Source organism: Typopeltis vanoorti, chromosome 15 (assembly GCF_054136105.1).
Source record: "Typopeltis vanoorti isolate ZY-2024b chromosome 15, IOZ_Tvanoo_1.0, whole genome shotgun sequence".
NCBI lineage: Eukaryota > Metazoa > Arthropoda > Arachnida > Uropygi > Thelyphonidae > Typopeltis > Typopeltis vanoorti.
The window spans coordinates 82,531,361-82,556,293 of NC_143563.1; the positions used below are offsets into that span (position 1 = coordinate 82,531,361).

The following is a 24,933-nucleotide window of genomic DNA, read 5'->3' on the forward strand; positions in this document are numbered from 1 at the left end:
ACATAAAGCGTGCGCGCACACACACACACACCTCCATTTCATGTATCTCTGTTCTTATATCAATCCTGTCACTGCATTATATTATGTGAATAATAATACATTTGCAAAGTGATCATGCAGTAATTCAACCACTTCTGCTTTTATCATCACCCTACCATTAATAATCATGATTAGACATTTTAAAGGAATAATATAATATCATCCTAATATTGAGTATATATGAGGTAGGTTCCAAAAGTTTCCAGCCTGATATACAAAATTCGCACCAATTTTAAAATTCCCTGCATGACAGATAGCACCATCTATGGAGAGCTTAGTGTACCAGTTTCAACTCTCTACTTGTGTCATTCATTTGATTGACGCATGGCATGCTAAATGGCTATAATGTTAAAAATTGAGTACCGCTCTGTGATAAAGTATTTCATCAAAGAAAGGCTTTCTCCAAGTGCTATCAAATGGCAATTTGATAGCACTTGGAGAAAGTGCTATCACAAACTTCTTGGATGGTGTTTATAGGGAAGCTTCTCCTTTATATTTCACCTTAAAGGAATGGACTAAACAGTTTCACCTAGGAAGAGAGAGCATCGAAGATGATCCTTGTGATCGTTGGCTTGGGAAGTGATGACTGAGGAAAATGTCTCTGAGGAGGAATGCCCAATGGCAGGCAGCTGAAGCTCAAAGAAATCTTACCAAGATTGGGGCTTTCTATAACAACTGTCTTTCACATCATTCACGAAACGCTTCACATGAAGAATGTCAGTGCAAGATAGGTGCCCTAACTTCTCTCTTCAATTCAGAAGTAGTATCGTGTTACATGTTCCTTCAAGTTTTTAGAGTTTTGTCAAGGGAATCCGAGAGAAGTGCTGGAATCCATTGTCACTAGGGATGAAACCATGGGTCTTCATTATGATCCTCTTTTCCTCTTTCCAATAGAGAATCCATGAAGTGGCTCAAACCAGGCGAAGCACTGTCGAGAAAAGCCAAGGTCACTCAGTCAACCAAGAAGATCATGGCAACAATCTTTTGGGATTGCTGGGAATTCTCTTGACTTCAAGGAAAGCAATACCCTGTAAATGCAGGATATTATGCTTCACTCCTTCACAAACTGTGCAACTCAAAGCCATAAAGGAGAAGAGAAGAGACGAGGGATGCTGAGTCATGGTGTTTGCCTGCTACACAACAATACTCCAGTCCATACAGCTATTGTGAAGGGTGCAGTGAAGGACTGTGGCTTCCAGGAGATTGAACACCCATTCTGCAGCCCAGATCTATCACCCAGTGACTACTACCTCTTCTCAAAACTGAAGAAAGACCTTGGAGGTGAAAGTTTAGGAGACATAAGTACAGACTATTTTTTCAAGGGCATAGAAATGTTAATTCAAAGATGTGAAAAGTGACAGAAGTTTTCTTTCTATCACCTCTAAAAGTTAGGCCAGAAACTTATGGAACCACCTTGTGTGTGTGTAAAGTGTATATTGTTAATAGCAGTTAATAAATCTGTTATTCTCTACATGTGTCAGCTCTTAAATATTTATTTCTTGTCACAAGAACATTATGGAGAGAAGAGAAAATTCAAAATATGATTCACACCACACCAGTCATGTAGTGAATGTTTACTTTCTCATGGCTTTAATCACAGGAGTTAACAGAAGAATATGTTGTTAGAGAAACAATGGTTAATTTTTTAAATCAAATAGAGAGTTATATAACTCATAGGTTATTATTAAAAAAGAAAAATCATCACCATCTGTTTATTTCCTGATATGCAGCCCCATGGTATACAAGTTACTACATGATTAAATTTACATTATTATTGATCTCCTATCAACAGTTTTTCTCCAAATTAGTCTATACCTTATTAGTATTCCAATATTGTAGTATTTAACATTTTAGTCTTTAAGGCTCTTCTAACTGAATCAGTCTGCATAGATCTTGGTCTTCCTCTGCATTTTTTTCCCCTGTCATCTTGGCATCAAATGCTTGTTTTGTTAGCCATTTTTCTTCTGTTCTGTTTTAAGTGACCATACCATCTTAGATTAGCACCTGCTCACACTTTCTTGAATGTTACCAGTGTTAAATTTCTTCCTAATATTTTGATTTTTAACATGTTTCTGCCATTGATGCCATCTGTTCACTTCCCTAATCTTTCTCAGAACTCTCATATCTGTGATCTCTAACTTAAAACTGGTTTGAACAATATCTTGTATACTGCTAGTTTAGTGTTTTGACTAATTTCTCTCTCATTCCATATAATATAAATTTATTCATCTGACCCCACCACACCAGCTTTGCTTATTCTCTTGTCTATTTCCATATTAAATTTACCATCTTCACTAAAAATTATGCCTAAATAGCTGAAATGTGTAACAGATTATATAGGTTCTCTATTGAGAATGCAACTGAAGCTATGTACATGCCTATTTTCATAGTTTTGGTCTTTTTATTGCTAATTTTCATGCCAAATTAGTTACAGCTGTTATTCAGTTAGAGCATCCTGGAGACTTGCACAGTACATGCTTAAGGGCACATTGTTGTTGTTGTTGTTTTGCATACTATGACAAACTGTTTTTGTGCTCTGAAGATGCTGGATATAATACTAACAAAAATAAGTTAATAAATATTAATTATTTTCTTATCATTCTATGTTGTCATCAACACATGTACTGCTAACACATAAGCCTTCCTATGCATTTAACCTTGAATTTGGCTTTGCTTTGTGTATATCTCCACACCCAAAGATAGAATTACTACATTTTCTGGATAAATTAAATTCCATGAACAGTTCACTATTGAATGTGAATTTAAAAAGAGTCTTCTCTTGCTGAGTGCTTTAATAATTCACACTTTTAAAGGCAATATTCAGTATTTGATTTATTGAAAACCTTCCTTTACTGGCACATCTGTACTCACACTATCATCCATCACAAAAGACAGATATTATCAATACTCTTATATGCTGAGCTCATCATCCACCTGTTCTTCTGATTCTCTTCTGCTGGAAGAATTAATTAAATCAAAAATCACCATAACTATTAATGGATATCAAAATTATCAATAGGTATCGTTCCATTAAACAGAGTGCAATCTGATGTAAAAAAAAAAAAAAAACAGTTTCCATACCTTATCCTACAGAATCTTGATTTGATTTCAAAGATTTCATCTGTTGTCAGTGGCATGTGAAGTATAATCAAGTATAGTATATCGAGTAGAAATGAAAATATAAATAGCAGTAATTTCACAAACAAATAAAAAATTAAAGGCTTTACAGAACTTCAGGACTACAGTTTAATATACAGTGGAGTACCCAACAAAAAACGAACAGCTGCAGGGATAGCTATCATGATCAGCAATAAATGGAAAGACAAAATTGAATCATATAACTGGATCTCTGAAAGAATAATAATGGCTAATTTCTCTCTCATTCCATATAATATAAATTTATTCATCTGACTCCACCACACCAGCTTTGCTTATTCTCTTGTCTATTTCCATATTAAATTTACCATCTTCGCTAAAAATTATGCCTAAATAGCTGAAATGTGTAACAGATTATATAGGTTCTCTATTGAGAATGCAACTTATTTAAGAAATTGTAATAAATTTCTTAAATAAGAAATTTATTACAATCATAGGAATATATGCACCCAAAGAAGGGAAAAAATCTGAAACAGAAGAATTCTATAAAAAACCTCCAAAACGTAATTCAGAACACAAATAAGCAAGATTACTTAATCCTTGCAGATGATTTCATTGCTAGAATTGGATCAGGTACGTTTAAAGATTTATAGGTAATCAAAGAGAAAACACCATAAATAACAATGGAAGAGAACTCAGGGAATTTGTGGCCTATAATAGCTTGAAAATCACCAACAGCTTCTTTAAACATAGGATGAACATAAATATATCTGGGAAGCCAGAGGATATAAAAGCATCATCGACTTTATAATAGTAGGTGAAAATCTAAAGAAGTTGGTAAGAAATTGCAGAGGATGCAATATTGACTCAGACCACCATTTATTAATCAGTACTATTAAGATCCCAAACCGGAGAAATAGAAACAATACAAGAACACAAAAACAAAAGCAGGAGTAATTTAAGATAGAACTGCTACAGCAAGATAGTATCAGAGAACTATATCAAAGAAGACTTACAAATCATATAAAGAAAATAAATGAAGATACAGATATAGAAAATGAATGGCAAAACATTAAACAAATAGTAAAACAAGCAGCATATGAAGCCATAGGAACAAAACTGTGAAGAAAAAGGAAAGGACTAAGAACCTGGAACCCAGAAATAAAATCTTTAATAAGAAAGAAAAAAGAAATCTACCTTAAATGGCTAAACGACAGAACCATAGGAAATGAAATAGATATAAAAGAATCAGAGCAATAACAAGAAGAGAAACCAGGAAAATCAGAAGACAAGACTGGGAAAAATTGCATCAAGATTAGAGCATGACATAAATGGACCTCAACTAAAGAGTTATAAAATCATTAAAAAAATGACTCAAGAAACAAAGGATAATCTACAATTAGAAGAAAATAATGGATACAATTCACAAAAGAATGGCCCAGCTTCTAAACAATAATAATAAAATTGAAATAAAACAAGCAATAAGTCAAGAACAAATGAATAACCAATACAGTTAAACGATCTAAAGAAAATGTTGGAAAAACTAAAAAATAGAAAAGCTACAGGAGAAGATGGAATAAATTCAGAACTATATAAATACAGCTCTAAACCATTTCAATTACAATTAATTAAATTTCTAAACAGAATATGGGAAGAAGGAAACATCCCACAAGAATGGAAGACAGCAGTAATCATAAACATATTCAAAAATGGAAACAGAAAGGATTGCAGAAACTACAGAGGAATATCCTTATTAAATTATTATTATTATTACGGGCAACTCCAGGGAGTCATTGGACTCATCGAGGGAGGCCCCAAATCATATTCATCACAACTATTTGACATTCATACAGTATCTATCATACCTCGCCTTAAACTCATTCACTGTCACAGCATCCACCACAGATTCAGGGAGCGCATTCCACTCATTCACTACTCTAAAAGTAAAGAACCCTTTACTAACCACACTTTTGCCCAGTTTCTATGGATGTCCCCTAGTCCTCCCACAACCAGCCCTGTTCTCAAAAATATCTTCTGAATTAATTTTATAGAAACCCTTCAGTAATTTGAATGTCTCAATCATATCTCCCCTCCTCCGCCTATCAACCAATTTTTGCAACCCACAAATCCTCAACCTGTTCTCATACGGTTCATTCCACAGACCTGCTATCATCTTGGTCACTCGCCTCTGGATCATCTCCACCTCCTCCCCATCAAGAAGAAACCTAGGTGACCAAATCTGAGCACAGTAGTCTAGATGGGGTCTTATCAAGGCTCGATACAGAGGAACAATAACCTGCTTGTCTCTGCTTGTCATCGTATTCTTCAGCAACCAATATCTAAATATATATAGATGTAAGTAAAAGTAAATTAACACCATGGGCCCAGGAAATTTTTTGAGAAGAACAATGTAACTTTAGGAAAGGAAGATCTTGCAAGATCCGACATTTACACTCAAACAAATTATAGAAAAAAGAATAGAATTTAACCAGCCAACATATATGGCCTTCCTAGATTATGATAAAGCACATGATCAAATCAACAGAACAAAATTAATCAATATACTGTGTATGAATTGAAATTCCACCTCAAACCACAAAAGCAGTAGCAAATATAATGAAAGAAAGCTATATTAAAATTAAAATTAATAATGAAACAACTGAAAAAATTAAAACCAATAGAGGTCTCATTCAAGGAGTGGATGCTCTTCAATATATATATGGAAAAAATTTCAAGAGCATGGAGGAAAAACAAAATCATAGGAAATAAAGAATTAACCAGTCTATTGTAGGCTGATGATCAAGTTATTTTTGCTGATAATGATGACCAATTACAGAAAAATATACACATATTGAACAAAACAATAAAACAGTGTGACATGAAGATCTCAATAAATAAAACGGAATCAATAGCATTCCAAGGTAAAGAAATTAAAAGATGCAAACTAGTCATCCACAACAAAGTAATAGAACAAGTGAACAAATTTAAATATCTAGGATATTACATGAGCCCCAATGAAGAAATCGACGTTGCATATAAAAAGCAAAAATTACTAACAGTCATTGGAACTTTGAATAGACACTTCAGTAAACAGATGTCTAGAACAACCCAAATAAAACTATATAAAATAAAAGCCAATGCTGAAATATGGCAGTGAAACATGGACTTTAGTTGTAGAGTAGAGTAGATGCCTTCCCTCGATGAGTCTTTGGACTCCCTGGAGGTGTCACATAATAATAATAATATTCAGCCTACTTAGTTTGATAAACAGCATATTTTAGCACTTTAAGCAATTTTCAGCTTTTATTGGAAATTATTACATACCCGTTGGTTGGAATTTATATGTATACTTACATAGTTATACACACACACACACACACACACACACACACACACACACACACACACACACACACACATGTTGCTCTGCAGCCTAATTTAATTTTGTAACCTAATAGATAATAATAATAGGACTCTAGCTTTGATGTAGTAAAGGGTTTTTTTTTCCTCACCAGAGGTCAGGCCAATAATTGTTGTAACGGTTGGTCAGTGACTTTAGCAAACCATGTAGATTGTAGTGCAGCTTGTTTCTTTGTATATATGTGTATGCTCCAGATGATGACCTTGATATGAAGGTAAGGTTGAAATGTCGAGTGTTCATTTTGGTTTATTTATATTAAACTAAAGTTTTGCTCTAACACAGTAGTTGTCTCCATAATTTTTCATAATGTATTCTGATCACCATGTAAGCATGAAGGAAATGATATGTTTGGGCTTACTTCACATGCCACTGACAACAGATGAGAGTTCTGAAATCAAACCAAGATTTAAATATACTCAAGTAGATTTAAATTTGATCAACTATTCTAATTGTATGCCTTTCTCAAGTTTTGAGAAGTAATCATGATTAACTGTTCATAATGTTTATTATTTTTTTAATAATAATGAATGAGTCACATAATCCTCTATTTGAATTACAAAAATTCAAGTAAATTAAAAAATATATTCTCCTGTTTACTCAACAGTGATTGACATTGAACACATGATATGTGACTCATGTGTTGAATATTCTCTTTTCATCCCTGATGATGTCCTTGTACTAAGAAAGAAAATATAGGAGTTAATAAATTTCAATTATTCTTTACTTGTGTTAACCATTATTAACATAATGATGTAAATAATATAATAAGTATTCTTAAGTATTAACACAATCACATGAACAATGACTGAAAGTTGGTGATCATCAGCAAATCAGAAGAAGAGATATAAAAGAGACCTTCCTAGATACATTATATATTAATATATCATTACACAGTTTCATTAATGTTTTGAGTTTTATATAATAAAACCACAGAATTTTTATGAATATATAAAAAATTGCATTGTATATTGTTAGTAATAGTGCTTTAAATAGGTTCTATTATTTTGTATGGCAGATTCTTTCAGCAGCTACAGTTATTGCCAAACATACATCTGCTCTCTGCAATTCTTGCCGCATAGCATCTTCCAAAACCACTAATCCTGTGGCTAAAAGACATTTTGTTCAGTCAGCAAAAGATGTTGCTAATGCTACAGCTAGTTTGGTCAAGGAAATAAAGGTATGTAAATGTTTACATTAATTTATTTGAAGCACATCCAGCACATTTATTTGCAGCACTCATTACTTAAAATCTGTTTAGAGATGGAATTATCTGCTAGTAGAATGGATAGAACAGTGAATTATTAAATTATTTTTTTCATCCTCTCTCTCTCTTCATTTTAAAAAAGATCTAGTCTTCTCTATATGTATCTTTGTTAGTGGTAATTGTCAGTGGAAATCATAGAGATTGTCATGGGTATTAAAATAGAATTTTTGAAATATTTTTTTGATTATATGAGTAAATTTTTATTCCAGAATTGTAAATTTCATTATTGTAGTCACCTTGGAAAAAATTTATCCCATCAGAATCATTTTATATTGAAGATAACAGATTTCTCGTTGCACAATGTCCCAACCTCGTTCACCACTTAAGACATCTAGTAATGTATTCTGGTCACTCACAGCTTTCCAAGTATTTAAAAAAAAAAATTTTTTTTTAAAACCTTTTTTTTTTTTTTGGAAAGAAGCTGAATTTTTTATTGCCCAGTTTGAGACTGCTACCCTGCTTATTGAAGGCCTCACGTGGCTTGAAAAGCTCTATATTTGGTCACTAGATCAGGGCTTCCAGATTAGATAAAAAATAAATAAAGAAAGAAATATAAAAAAAACTATATGATAGAATAAAAAATTAAAAACTATTGGCTTATCCATGGTACTAATGTGTGGTAGGTTTACAGCCTTTTTTAGTTGTGAGTTATGTAATAAAAATAAAGAAAAAAATTGTGAATAATGAATTGTTAAAATCCTCCAATTCGTACATAAATATTTCTTATGCATTAAACATTTGTGTACAAATTGAATTAATCCTGCATGCTGATTTATGATGCTTCATTTACAGTTATTACATGTCAATAGAAATAAAAAAGACAGTAGAAAAATAGCAAAGCTTAGTATCCTGGTTATGAAGCTGCCCATATCCCCAACCAGGGGCTAAATTAAAAGACAGATATAAAATTTTAATTAATACTAAAGTGTAATTTAAAAAACATACCTGGCTGTATGTTTTGGAAGGCAAGGATGACAAAACATTTGGAGCCAAGAGCATGCAGTAAGAGATTGGCATTGATAATGATGCACAAATAGAGCAAGGCTTCCAGATTAACAAGGAAAATGATGAATCAAATGGACTATAGATTTTGAAAAGGAAATTTTGAAAACTAAAAATTTTTAAAAACTAAAACTTAAAGACCAAAAAATAAAGGAGAGCAAAAACTTGTGAAATATATACAGGACCAGCAGCATTCTCTTACCACATGTTCAGTCAAGTCTGGCTCCAAATATTTTGCCATTCTCCCCTTCCAAAATATACAACTAGGTATGCATGCCTTTTAAATTACTTCTCCATAGTAACTGAAATTTATATTAGTCTTTTGATTTAGTCTCTGGTTAGAGGTATGAGGATAGTTCCGCAACCTACTAACTAAGCTTTGCTATTTTTCTATTATCTGACATCAGGAATGACTTGAAACCTTAGTTTCAGAAAATCTGTTTTAAGACAATTTTTAGTGTTGATGGCAAATTAAATTTAGAAATGGTAATAGAATAAACAAAGCTAATGTGGCAGGAAGTTTCATTTCTAACTCACTGTTTCATTTCTAACTCAACTTGTAGATTCATAAGTCAAAATCGGTTTGAATTTAGTCTTGTATATTGCTAGTTTATCGCTTTTGGCTAATTTCTATCTTATTCTATATAAATTTATCTAGCTAGAAATTAGCCAAAAGCGATAAACTAGCAATATACAAGACTAAATTCAAACCGATTTTGACTTATGAATCTACAAGTTGAGTTAGAAATGAAACAGTTAATCAACGACTAGAAACTACAAGAATTCTGAGAAAAGTGAAGGGATTTCACAGATGGGATATAGCAGAATTATATTAAATATGAAGATATCAAAAAAGAATTTGACATCATTAGTTTTCAAGAATGTTTGAGCAGATCTAACAGAGTTAGTATGGTCACTTCAACAGGATAACAAATATGGCTTAATATGGAAGTAAATTATTGATAGTGTATCCCTTGTGGATACATATCCAGAAAATTATAATGAATAATGATTAAAAAAAAAAAGCTAGAACATGACCTCTCCTTAAACAAAAATATATGGAGATTTTTAAAAAAATATTATCTTGATTTGGTATCCTGTTCATAAACAACTTCATCAAATTTGAAATGGTGTTCCAAAAATATGGACCACTTATAGTTTGAAATTTCTGATTTGGCATTTTTCTTCTGTGGCAATGCTATTTTGCCTTTCTTCAGCCACTTGGAAGATACAGGGTGTTCGGGATAAATTTGACAGTTTCGTAAGGAAAAAGAAAATCTTCTTTGTATCTATTAAATTTAATGAATTGACAAAAAAACATTACAGGCAGAGTTAATTACAATACTATCAACAAGATTTACTCAAAATAACCACCATTAGCATCGATCACAGCTTCAATTCTGCTTCGGAACCTCGAACAAGCTGATGCTACAGTCTCCCTGGGAAGGGCCGCAAAAACTGTTTTAATTTTATCCATTAACTGGGCTTTTGTATTACTGGAAGTGCGATTGGTGTCTTTTTCAACTGCACCCCATACAAAATAATCCATGGGGTTAAGGTCTGGGGAGTTTGGAGGCCAAACATTTGGACTGGTGAAGTCGTAGAAATTTTCAGACAACCATTTTTGACTTTTCCCAGAGGTGTGGCAAGGGGCCGAATCCTGCTGCCATACATACGGCCTACCATTGGCTACCCTTGTTATCCAGGGCTTGACTACAGTTAGCAACTCCACGAACAAAGCCTGAATTTCAATGCCAGGGTTCTTCAACACCTGTTCCTGCAGATTTGCGAGGAATTCTGCTGTACGAACGCAATCAGATCGTCTGCTAGGGATCTTTCTTCTTGCTACATCCTCGTAGTCACCATTGCAAGTCTCTAGTTCATGCCTGATTGTTTTTACTGTATTCAGGGAGCATTGGGCAGCAGTCGCAATATCCTTATTTTGATGGCGGGCACGAATCATCATGATACAAGTTATTCTCTTCCATGATTCAGGTGGGTTCCAGCTATCCATCCTTTCTGACATCTTGTATATGAATGAAGAAGGGTCCAAACTTTTAAATGAAGAGAAGTGTGTGTTAATACATGTAACTTACGGAAAAATATAATTAATTATAAATATGTCAAATTTATCCCGAACACCCTGTATATACCCAGTTGGAAAGTTGTCATTAAAGATCCACTTAAATGTTTTAATGAGATATGCTCCTTTTAATATATAACAGTCATCTAGTCCCACTGTATCATTGATATAAAACATAATCACTTGCTTCCCATTTAAAATTTGTTGTTATTAAAAGTTGTTTTTTTATCTTTCACCAGTTTTACGATATATGAAACAACAGGATCTTATTGGAAGCCTGAGGTGACTGGTGTCATGTTTATTCTCTGCTTCTTTCTACTTTCCTCTCTCTCTCTCCCTCCTTATGTGAATTGTGAGTGATATTCTTCAACAGAATCATGCAAAGACAAATATCTCCTCCACTCAAGGATTCAGCATTAAAGAAATTACTGCTGCCATACTGCTGAGTGGAACATGAGATTGAACTTGATTCTAAAGCAGCTGAAAACCTCTTAACCATATAGCTTGTAATGCTTTGGCTATTATACTTTGCCATACTCAGAGGAATGATGTATAGGAGTCATGATCTTGACATTATTTTTAGCTCTTCACAAACATCATGACAAACAGCAGAAATTATAAAAGTCTGCAAGTTAAAATTCTACAAAAAATAATAGCAAAGAATCTTCCAATAACTTTTGTTAATATATGATTACTCATATATTAATATAGCTGATCTTAATCAACAGATGAGGCACATCCAGAAAGTAAGGTCTGTTCACAATTTACCACCAAATAAGATATGGGAGATGGGTTGTAGCAAAGAGTGACTCGTTAGTTCGTGGTGTGATATGGTTTTTATTGGCAGAGAACAATAGTGCTACAGAAATTCACCAATGACTGTGTAATGTTTACAGGCCTTAATGGTAATGAGTGACAGTAAGGTTAGGTTAGTTTGGCAGTAAATTCTGAACAGACCTTACTTTCTGGATGTGCCTCATATTAAAACAGCTGATTAATGTGAGATGCAGCTGAAGTCATGAAGTTCAATAAAGATCCTAAATATCAAATTTCATATTTAACCATCCAACTAGCCATGGTGCAATGGTCCTAACCTAAGTGACTTTGAGAAAGGATCATATGAAATGAATGATTCAAAAAGGGAGCCATATAGGTTAGTAAGATTATCTCAGAAACTGTTATTTTGCTAAAATCAACTGTTTTTCAGCCATTGAATTTACGGCTAGAAACAACTGATGCATGTCAGATGCATTTGAAATCATAAACTCCAATACCTATTACAGGTTGACTGCATAGTACATCTAGTGACTCTGAAGGAGTGTATCAGTGCTGTTTGTATTGGGCACTTCTGAATACCCTACAACAATAGTAGCTGCATGTAGGTTACTGTGTCTGTACAAAAAAAAAAAAAAAAAAAGATAGCTGTGGGTAAGTAGACATGGCTAAGAGAATGATGTGATGAATATCATTTTCTATTATTTTGTATAGATGAAAGGAAAAGGTCGATTTTTTTCCATGAACCTATTATGGAAAAAGTCTAACACAAGTGATGTATTCTTTATGGATTGCAAAGTGATCATGGACTTATTTTTCTAACACTTTAGGCCCTTTGGTATCATTAGAAAGAGCTGAATGGTGTGCAGACTACTTTACTGTTATTGCCAACTAGATTTACCCATTCATGTAGCATTTACCCAGCACATCATGAACAATTCCAGTAGGTAATATACATCATATATCATATATACAGCATGAAACTCTCTGATTCCAATCTTTGAGTTTCTTATTCGGTTTTAAAACAATGTGGGATTTAATATCCCCTTAATTTAAATAATGTTTATATCGCCAAAATGAAGCCGATTGGCTCTTTATATTTAAGTAACTTAATGGGTGCACCTTTTTGACAACTCGTATAGCAGAGTATATAAGTTCTTTTCGCTATACCCTTTGGTATTAATTTGGTCTAGCTACTCACTGATGAAGCCTCAATAAAGGCTGAAACTGGTCTGGGTAGTGACTTCCCACCATAATGTATAACAGCATACATTTCCTAGGAAATGCATTTTACATTATGGAAAATACCAAGTATAGCGATCAGAACTTTGCTACGAGCTGCCCGAGTTTGTACTATGTACTAGGACTACGTGCATTAGCTTACGCTAGTAGTCGCCAATACTTTTATAGTTTGCTATACTATATCTGGCATGAAACTCTCTGATTCCAATCTTTGAGTTTCTTATTCAGTTTTAAAACAATGTGGGATTTAATATCCCCTTAATTTAAATAATATACATCATATCACAGGACATTTTTCATCCAGAAATGGTTCCAGAACATAATAGTAGTTTATCTGGATGTCCTATCCTCCATCAGTCACTGGATTTCATTTCCATTATATGACTTTCTAATCTTGTGGAATGACATGGTCTCACTACCAACAAATCTGAGGAAACTGCAGGATTTCATTATGCCTGAAGTAGTATATCTGTCGAGTTTAAGTGTTCAGAACTAACTCACAATACCAGGTGGTTGATGCCACAAAATTTGAGAAACACAATAGTATGACAGTAGATGATTTGTTCAAAACCTGTAATAAACTTGCTGCTACTTAATCTGTAGTTTCAATATTGCACAATATTTGTAGTTTATCTGTAATTTATCAATATTGCACAAGTCAAAATAATTGAGAATATTTGTTTTAAATTTTCTGGACTAAAAATTAAATTACTTCCATTTTGAAGAACAGCAAAACAAGTTTTAAAAGCTTTAATATTATAAAATAACTGGGTTTATTTTGATCATACACAGTAAAATCTCTCATAACCGGCAATACCAAAACAGTGGCACTTTCGAAGATCTAATTTAAACCTGAAATTTAAGCCTATGAGATAAGAAAAATATGCAATGGGCTTGCATTCTGGAAACACCATATTATATACAGCCGAGTCACGTGGGGCACATGACTTCTGAACATATGCTTCACACAATACTCCCAGCAGCTCATTGGCTAATAGAGATCACTTGGGTTGTTTTGTATATTGCACAGCCAGAACTCACGCTAACTAATTGCATTCATATATGTACATATAGCCTACATGGTGTCACTGTGGCTACTCCTGCGAAACATAAGAGAAATGCTCTCACTCTCAAGTTAAAACTCGAATTGCTGGAGAAAATGGAGAGAGGTGTCAGCAGAACGAAATTAATAGAGAAATATAAAGTTGGAAGTTCAACTTTGTATGATTATAAAGAATAATCATACAAACAAGGTGGTCAACTCCAGGGATTCACAATGCAAACAAAAGCTGCAGAAAATCTGAAAATTGTACACCAATCCTGGTGTGAAGGATTAGATCATATGTTATACAAGTGGTGTGCCCTGAAAAGATCAAAGGAAGCTTGCATTTCTGGATTTTAAATTTTAAAAAACTGCACAAATTTTGATGTTATTTATTTAATTATTGCCAGCAGATCAAAAACATGACCAGCGAACTTCGCATGCTGCAATTTCTACAGATGGCATCACAAAACATGAACAGATAAGTTCTCGAAATATATATTCAGTTATCTGGCAAAATCTCATGTCCGGAATCAGCAAAGTCCCGTTGTTGCCAGTTAAGAGAGAGATTCTACTGTGTATATATTCTCTTCTCTTAAATATTGTCTTCTCTTATATATTATCTTCTCTCCTGATATATATACTGATAATGAAACAAACTCATTTCACCACTTCTGGCTTTTTTTTATGAAGATAAGCATGAACTATAACATTACTAAAAAACAAAGCATGTCTAGTATTAACAAACTTCATCTAAGGCATATCTTTACAAGTGCAGATTCCTACTTTTTTTTTATAGATATCAAAAACATAACAGTGTCATTGCATAGAATTTACTTAAACCTTTATACATGTGTACTTTGTTAATTTACAGTTCCTTTAGTATCCTTCTCTCCTCATTGGGCTTTGCACAAAATCAAGGTCATTATTTGAAATATCTTGAAAAGAAAAAGTGTGTGTTAAATAATTTCAGCCAACGACATTTTTTCATGATTATTATTATTCTCTTTTGCATCACAAAGAATTTCTCTCCATATCCTTTTCTGAACAATTTTATTTTGTGCTGCTTTCTCTTCCTTTATACATGTCACATTTCTGGCCTTTACCTTACACTCCTCATGCTAAGATGACAGGTCATTATCCGATACTTGATCTTCATCTCTAAGAGCTTCTCTTTCCATGGTGGTCATCATTATCAAATTCCTGATAATTACTCTCAAGAAGTGTACAAGATACCATGATGGTGCTATGTGATAAAGGTTACAATATTACTAATCTCCTATCAGCAAATTTCGCCAAATTAATTTGTCACTTGCAAGACTCCAATATTGTCAGAACTTATATTTCTGTGTTTGAGGGTGTTTCTGACTGCAACAGTCCACGTAGATCACGGTCGTCCTCTGATTCTCTTCCCGCCATTCTGGCATCAAACAACTGCTTTGGTACTTTCTTTTCCAATTCTGCTTTAGTGACTATATCATCTTCAATTAGCTCTGTTTACAGATTCTTGAATGCTAATAATGTCAGTTTACTTCTTAATGTTCTCATCTTTCATATAATTCAGACAATGATGCCATCGGTTTACTCTCCTGATTATTTTCTTAATTCTTATATCTGTGATCTAATAGAGAGTAGCAATAATGTGCATCATTGTCTTACACATGATTTTACCTCAAGCCATCTTCCTTTACTTTGTACTGTGTGTACCTTGTACACTTTTACTGTGTATAATGGAACATTATACAGAGCTATATATGGGATAAGTGGAACATTATAGCACTTTTTAATGTTCTATTTACGCTATGTAATTGTATTATTTTGAAAATCTTTTCTCTTTTCAGCATTGATATGCGTATTCCAAATCCACAAAATTAAAGTATATAGATTCTTGTTATATTCCTATGTTTTCTCATCTTTTTGGCTTAAAGTAAAAATCTGATCTTGACAACACTGTTTGCTTGAACCAAGATTGTTCTTCCTCAAATTTCTCTTCCACAATTTTTAGCCTCTTTTCAAGTGTGCATTTCATTAATTTTACCTGACACAGTTAATAGGAAAATTTCTCTAATTCTTCACATTCAATTTGTTTCTCTTTTTAATTGATACTGTAAGGATGTCTGCATTTGTTTAAACACCTTTAAATAATTTTTCTATGGGCAAATTTTATTATTAATTGAATTATTTCAATAGAATCAGAAAAAATTTCATATAAAAATTGTTATGTTGATAAAATTCTAAGCTATTTTGTAAAACAAAATTCCATTGTAAAGAGAATGAAGCAGCAGTGAATGCGGTTTGGCTGTCAATAGAAAACTAAACGGCTGTTAAGCCTAACTACACCTCACAGTCAGTCACCAATGGGAAAATCCCATTTAGTAACAACAAGCAGAAGAATCAGCAAAGTATTGTATACTTACATATTTACATGGCTGGAAGTAAAACATTTGTAATCATTTTTCTGCAGAATATATTAAATAGGTATCGGGTGAAAGAAAAACTTCATCTCTGTTGTAACAGTTATAAATAACTGAGCTACTCTTCGCTGTTTGTAATACCTGTATGTAATGACATCATTCATGCAGTTGCTAAGATGAAAAATACATGGTAAATAAAAATATTAATATCAAGAAAGATTTATTAGAATTTTTAGTTAATAAAATTTTTGCCCAAGTATCAGAAGCATCTTCAGTCTGAAATCACAGTTAAACTAGGCAGAAGTAACATGATTTATACAGTGAGAACGTGTCAGACACATGTTAATATGGTAGAGTAGCATGGTTCACTATAAAAAAGCATTTCTCTAAAATATATGTTTGAATGTTTTGTATTTTTTGTTTAGATTTTCTGAATCTTTATTTAAATAAAATTTATTAGGCATTGGATCAAGAACCAAGTGAAAAAAATCGTCAGAACACAACAGCAGCAACAAAACCACTTATAGAAGCAGTTGAAAATCTAACAACATTTGCCAGCTCTGCTGAGTTTGCTAGTGTTCCAGCTAAAATAAGTCCCAAGGTAAAAATGAAATGAAATGACTTCCTTAAAAACATTTAATAGTCTTTATTGTAGAACCTTAGTTATCAAAACTGTTGTGAAAAAAAAAAATTAATAAATATAAAATAGCATGACATGAAAAAAAAAAAAATGCATTAGAGTATTATAAGCATAATTAACTAGTATTATAAGCATAATTAACTAGTTCATGTTGTGGGTATTTGAGGGTATTGGGATCTTTATTGATTAGCACATCGCATATATATATATATATATATATATTAAAGAATAAATATTTAATGCCTTAAACTGAGATAAAATATGAAGTTTTAATGAAAATGATACAACTAGTTTCAGCCTTTTACAGCCTTCTTCAGGTATCCACTAAAGGTAGAACACAGTAATAAAAATTGAAGTTACAAAAACTGAGAATTACAGGCAAAAAATGCAATACATAATTGACACAAAAACGTATTTTTCAAGTTGTTCTATCTAACGTTTTAAGCAGGATAAAAATAAATATATTAGGAAGAAAAATATGTAAGAAAGTTTGTAAAAGATTAAACTTGAGCAGCCTTTAGAAGTGAACTGTACATTGTATACAAATATTATTCAATAAAAGATGAAAAGTTTTGTGCACCAGAACCAAACTTTGGAGTTTCACTGGCAAACTCTGACTAAAACATTGATTGATTCAGCTGGAGAGACATATGGGGAAGTTGTTTGCAAGGATAGCAAAATCAGAATTCCATTGTAGAAATAAGAAGTTAAAGAGGCAGTTGTGGAAAAAAAGAAACATATTGAAAGTTCTTAGTAGTAAATTGGAAAGTGCTCTGAGAGAAGTAAACTATATATGCTAACCACTCGGCTAGCATGGCTGGCCGAGTGGTTAGTGTATCTGCTCTCCAGCCAAAAGGCTGTGGGTTTGAATCCTGCCGTGAGCACGGATGTTTGTGACTGTCTGTAAAGATACTATTGGTGTGGTTACAGTTGTTGTAGTTGGTGGATTGAGTGGTGGAGACAGAGTTGTAGGGTAGGTGCCCTCCCTCGATGAGTCATTGAACTCCCTGTAGGTGTCATGTAATAATAATAAGAAGAAGAAGAGGAATAAAAATAGCTAATGTCACCAGAAGACTTTGGTAAGAATATGGAAGATAAATATCATGAAGGTGGCAAAATATTCTGGCAGCTATTGAAGAAGCTTCAAAATAGAGGATAGAATACTATGGAAAGAATTAGCCATCATAACTGAAAATGAAGATATTCTTGATGTGTGGAGTAATTACTTTGAAAGATTGCTAAATGAAATTAGCACTTAAGGTAGAAAAAAGAAAAACTTCAGGTAGAAAAGGCCAAGACATCACCTTCAGCTGCCTTTCCACATTTCAGATTTTTGGTGGCCTTCTTTACCTCAAGTGTTATTGATATGTTCTCCTGATTACACATATATTTAGGTACAAAAATTATGCAGTGTAGGCTCTGTAAAATTTCCCAAATGACTGGAGTATAACTCTTAAAGTTCCCATCTACAAAAAAGAAAAAAGGAAATAAAACTGAAAGTGTAAATTTCAGAAGAATTTTCCTCCTAAATGTACCAGGTAAAATTTATGCAAGCATGCTTAAAGAAAAGGCTAAGAAAATTTGTGGAAGAGAAACTTGAAAAATAATAAGCTGGGTTAAGGCCAAGAAGTGGTTGTCAAGATAAGATTTTCACTTTACAACAAATAACTGAGAAATTATGAGAACATAACAAGGATCTGTATTTTAGTTTTGTTACATTATAGATTTAGCACAAGAGGGCTAGATACACAATCTAGCATACAGAAGTGTTCAAGAGGAAAAACTTTTGAGAATACTACAGTTATATGGGGTTGGGGTAAATGGAACATATACAGAACAATACATAGTCTATATTTAAGTTAGTAGAATTGAAGTACGAAAAGATAGATTGATGTGAAATCTCTTGTACAATATGGGTGCACATGCATGTTATCTTCACTCTAATTCATCATCTATATGAATCACATTATTAAAGGAAGTGCTGTTTCATCTTATATCAGAATTGGGATATTAAACTTAGCTCTTTGTTTTATGCAGGTGACGTATTCCTAAATAGATTGAGCAAGTCTCCACGATTCGTTAATGAAATTCAACAACAGCTATAACAAGTTTGCATGAAAATCAGTATAAAAAGACCAAAACTATGAAAATAGAAAACTTCAACTGCATTCTCAGTGGAGAACAAGTAAAACATATCAGCTATTTTGATATAATTTTTAGAGGAGATGACAAATTAAATGTGAAATTGGACAATAGAATAAGCAAAACTGGTAGAGTATAGGGTCAGTTGAATAAAATTATATGGAGTAAGAGTGAAATTAGCCAAAAGACTAAACTAGCAGTATACAAGACATAGTTTAAAAACATTTTTTAAGTTACTGATCTGAGAGCTGGGTTAGAAATAAAGCACTCAAAGATTAGAGATCACAGATATGAGTTATGAGCAAGATTTGGGGAGTCAACAGATGGCATCATTGGGTATTAGGAGGGAACCTCACATTGTTAGCATTCAAGAATGTGTGAGCAGAGCTAATCTAAAGTGGTATGGTCACTTAAACAGAATAGGAAATGTTAGCAAAACAGGTGTTTGATGCCAAGATGGCAGGAAAAAAACCTAGAGGATGGCCAAGATTCAAGTAGATGGATGCAGTCAGAAGTGTCCTTAAGACAGAAATATAAGATATGACAATATCAGGGTGCTGATAAGTGATAGACTAATTTGGAAGTAAGCTGTTGATAGAACATCAGTAATAATACAAACTTCATCATGTCGCTGTTACACCCCTGGGGTATATATCAGGAAATCAATGATAATGATGAAAGTCTTAAGGTAGATGAATTTATTGTCCAGCATCACTGCTTATTGGAGGTCTGAAGTAGCATGGAAAAGAGTTTTGTTACATTCCAGAGCAGTATTCATAACTCATGAAATCTTTAATCGTCCACTGTAACGATTAAAGGATTTAATCTTTGGTTAACTGTGCCTTCCTAATACTCGAGAAGACATTGGTCTTCATTAGCAATTGAAAATTTCAATCTATATGTACCACTTTGAGTATAAACTGTAATCCTTATAAAAAATATTTGTAATAAATGAATAATTTCTTATCTGTTAAAAGCAGAACACAATTCAGTAACAAAAAGATATATTAATAATCTCATCTTCTTCTCCTTAATAAATTAGGCCCAGTAACCTTCCATTACCAAGTAACTTGGTCTCACTTAATTAAATGTTGTTATAGGAACTTTAGTTGTCAGTTGTCATCCGAATTTGTTTTCTGAGCCTCCTTAGCTCAGTCAGTATAGAGGAAGTCCTTTGGTAAGAAAGACCTGGATTTAATTCCCATCCATGACATGAGGAACTTTTATCTGGTTTCTTTCAACTAAAGGTGAGTTAGCTGTTCCCATATGGAGGTAGAGAATTTTTTCACCCAGAAACTCGGGTTTTTCATCCCTCAGAACAGGAAAATTACCCGTGAACACACATGGATCTACAGTCATAAAATATATACTTAATCCCTCACCAGGGGGCTCAAGGGGGGGGGGACCCACATGAATAAAAATAATAATAATAATAATACAAATTTGTTTTCTGTCAGTTTGCCTGTTTCAAAGGAAGAAAATGAGTTTCCAAAAGGCAAATCATGCTACATTTACGTGTGGGTGGCTCACATGGATGTGGCTTCATATTCAAACATGATTCAACCTTATGTCTTTCCTACCAATGGGCATTACTGTTAATTCACTGAGCTATCCAGGCCTTCAGTTTTTAACAATAATTAATGCAGATGTTTTGCACAGAATAACAATGAAGAAACCATTTTACTCTTATGATTTAATGGGTGCTTAAGACAGCACAATAAATAATGAAGTGAACAACTTAATAATGATATTGAAAAGTGAAGAAAATAACATAAATGACAAGTGAAAATAGCATGGCCTCTATAGTAATGCCACTTACATTGTATTGCAACCTGAGCATAAAAAGTAATAGTTTATATACTAATTAAAATTTATTGTTTACAAGAGTACTAATCAGACATGCCTGAATATTTTTGAAGGTAAGGATGACACTGTATTTAGTATAGAACCTTGATAGTTGAGCCCAAATAATACAAAATTGGAAATAACATTGTATATAAAGAATCAGCAAATGAACATAGAAATATAATGATCAGATAGCAGCAATAAAACGAGTAGCAAAGAGAATAAATGGGAGGAAGGGGGACTGTGAATTTTAAATGTTTAAGAATTATAAATATCTAATGATATGCTTTTCTCCAGACAAAATGGAGGTCTTTAGCAAATACTCAAATGTTACTAGAAATCCTAAACAGTAAACAACAAAAATCCTAAACATAAATGGTCTTTTAATGCCTATTTTAATATTATTTTACATGTGTTGTTTTTTAATTATTGTTTTGTTCCTTTCAGGCTCGAGCTGCACAAGAACCCATCACTTCAGCTGGAAAATCTATAATTGATGGCTCATGCAACATGATACAGGCTGCAAAGTCATTAGCAGTAAATCCTAAAGATCCTCCAACATGGCAGACCCTTGCTAACCATAGCAAAAATGTTTCTGATGCTATTAAAAAACTAGTATCATCCATCAAGTAAGTTTGTATTTTTACTTCATGGTCAGCATAATAGGATTATTATACAGTTATCTCTGGAGTCAGAAGACTGATCACAGGAGACCCACACTAACCTATATATAAACAATACCTATTATACCTCTCCTTAAACTCATTCACTGTCAGGGCACCACCACCAACTAATTCTGTAATCCATTCACCACTCTCCAAGCAAAAATCTACTCCATGGACCCTTACTAACCATGCTCTTACATTACTTAAAGGAATGACCTCTAGTTTTCTCTCTCTCTCTCTCTCTCTATTCACCATGTATTGAAAAATTTCCTTTTTATCAATCTTATAGAGCCTCTTTAATAATTTATAAGTTTCTATAATTTCACCTCTTTTCTGCCTGCCAACTAAACTGTGCAATCCACATACCTCCAACCTGTCCTAGGAAGCAATACACAGGCCTATCACCATTTGGGTCTCTCATCTGGGAATCCTTTCCACTACCTTTTGATCCCCAAGAAACCCACATGACCAAATATGTGCACAGTTAAGATGGAGCCAAATGATCGTCTATTAAAAAGGGATAACAATTTCCCTATTTTGTGATTTTCAACATCCAAGTAATCCTTTGAGCCTACCAACTTTTGCAGTATGCCCTCTGAACTTTGACTTCCTGTCCACCATTTTCCCCAATCCCTAGCTTCATCAATTTCCCACAATTCAGTACCACCAACTTGACTAATCCAGTTGAAAGGATTACATACACAGTATATAACCTTTTCAACTGGAAATGCATAACGAACATTTTGCAACATTGATAATTATTACCCTTCACCCACTATGTCAATTTAGTTATGTTATCCTGTAGGATATCTATATTACTCTTATTAACTATTGCTATCCCCCAGTTTTGCATCATCAGCAAACAGCTGAATATCTGACCTTAAATCTTTCCATATATCATTAATATACAAATTAAAGAGTAGTGGCCCTAGTACAGAATATCAAGGTATTCCACTAGTCACCCTCATTCTTCTAGATTCTGCTCCACCATATACTGTGGTGTCTGTCAGCAATCCTCCTATCCATGCTACCAACTTCATATGTATTCCCATTTGCTCCAACTTCTGTAGTTTTTCATCCAGTATTCTCTCAGAGTCTAGCAGTAATTTGATGTATCCCTTATCTAATTCAAATATCACTTTGTTATAAAATGTGGGTAAATTACTGATATAGGACCTTCCTTTTACAGAGCTATTCTTCTCACCATAGAAATATGCCTATCCATGCACTGCTGAATGTTGCCATTAATCAACTTTTCCAATACTTTAATACTCACCATTCCTGAGGTGTGGTTTGTGATTTGTTGCTTCATTTTGGAACTAGCCACCTTTATTTAATAGAATTATCTTACTCTCTTGGAACCCTGCCAGAGCTTAGATTTAGATTGAACAACTTTGTCAGATGCACTATCTCTGCCAATTCTGTACAGTTGGTTTTCTTGTATAGTCAGTTAGCACACGAGCCAACATGCCATCCATTTCCATTGCTGTATTCATGTTGATATTTTTCTATATGCTGAGCACCTCCTGTTCATCTACCTTAATTCTGACATCAGTCCCTGCCACATCAGCATTTGCAAAATCTCCATCTAGATGATTTTTTAATTTTATTTTGTATGGTGATTCAACAGCCGTGAGCCCCTATTACGGGGAGGTATGGCACCACCTCAATTCCCCCCCCCCCCCCATTTTTTCATCTGGGCTTGGGACCAGCATAGCTGATAATTCAGACCTATGGCTGGTGGGATCTAGGGGTATTCCTTGACTGTATGTGTGTTCACGGGGCCTGTTTGTAGGATGAAAAACCTCAGCTAAACTGGGGAGAAAAACCCTGTTGTCGACACCCAAGACTGGCTAACTTGGCTATGGCTGAGGAAGATCCTTAAGCTTCTCTTGTCGCCGACGGGAATTGAACCTAGGACACTCCTTCCCCAGGCCAGGCATATGGTTGTGAAGCACAAAGCCACTAGGCTAACCGCACAGACATCTAGGTGATACACCTTTGCAATGTAACACTCAACAACTTAAATATTTCTTTTACTTTTGTAACTTTCCTGGAATCAGCACTGTGTAAAGTTATCATTCTTTCTCTTCTTACTTACTATATAGGAAAAAACTATTTTGGATTTTCTTTAGTCTGTTTGGTTAATTTTCTCTCAAAATCTGATTTAGCCTTCCTTACCATACTAGTTATCCTTCTTGCCTGCGCAGCAGTGGAAATGGATGGTATGTTGGCCTGTGTTGCCTTGCTCATTGTTGCATTCGCATTGGCCCATAATCAGCATTGCTCGTTAGCATACTGATCATCTTTTTTGTTTATATTCCCTCCACAATGTTTTTTTCTATTTATTTAAGCTCTTGCTTTATATCTTTATTCATTTACTTAATCACTACATGGCTTCTTCTTCTGACCCGTGGGTTTGCATCTTGATACTGCTTCAATCAAACAATCCCTGACCACTTCCCATGCATTACTATCATTCTTTCCTTGTAGCTTCTCAACCTGTGACACTGCTCCAAAATGCTTCCTAAGCCTTTCGTAATTACTAGCTTTATTAGTTCATTGTAAACCCTTTCTAGACAGAGAATTCTAGATGTTTAGCAATCTCCCATAGCAAGACTGCATGGTCCCTCTCCCCAATTGGAGGCAGTGTCTACCTTGGTTATGGATGCATCATTTGATGCTGTTGCCAATTCCAGCACTCCCAAACCCCAAGTCCTCTCCATGACATGTGGTTTCAGGTAAGTATCCCCTAGCAATTGGAATAAATGGTATGAAAAAAAAAAATCTTTAGAGTAATTTTAATTTTCATAATCTCTGTTCTTAAGAAATAAAAAGTCAGTACTATTTTGTAGTTTAAGTATACTATTTCTAATATTTTATAATATACAGTCTCCATTTACATAATTTTACATGCATAATATTTGTAGAGATAAGGCTCCAGGTCAGAAAGAATGTGATGCTGCAATTGAGAAGCTGAGTACCTGTATACATGAAGTTGATCATGCATCATCATCCATTATTAGTCAGAAACTAACTCCCCGTACAGAGTTTAGTCTCAAGGTATATATATATTTTTTTATATATTGAAGAAAAATTACTTGTTTTTTAAAGACAAATGTTTACTATTTCATCGTTGTTCATGTTATGTAGGGGTAGCTCATTTGAAATCTACGTGAGTGTGATTGTAAGACCTGTAATGACTAGTCACATAAAATTACCATCAGCATTAAAACATACATACAATTGATTTAGCTCCTAGTG

The 24,933-nt window shown here is 33.7% G+C and overlaps 1 protein-coding gene across 1 annotated transcript in view; it reads left to right on the top strand.

Annotated features, from left to right (window-relative positions):
• The window catches only part of rhea (Talin_middle and talin-RS domain-containing protein rhea), a 709,058-nt gene that overhangs the window by 511,567 nt on the left and 172,558 nt on the right, over positions 1-24,933 (top strand). Inside the window, exons 39-42 of the mRNA XM_090405775.1 lie at positions 7,572-7,733; positions 16,838-16,978; positions 21,452-21,633; positions 24,600-24,732. Of these exons, the coding sequence (XP_090261901.1) occupies positions 7,572-7,733; positions 16,838-16,978; positions 21,452-21,633; positions 24,600-24,732 (618 nt within the window). The remainder of the gene's footprint in view (positions 1-7,571; positions 7,734-16,837; positions 16,979-21,451; positions 21,634-24,599; positions 24,733-24,933) is intronic.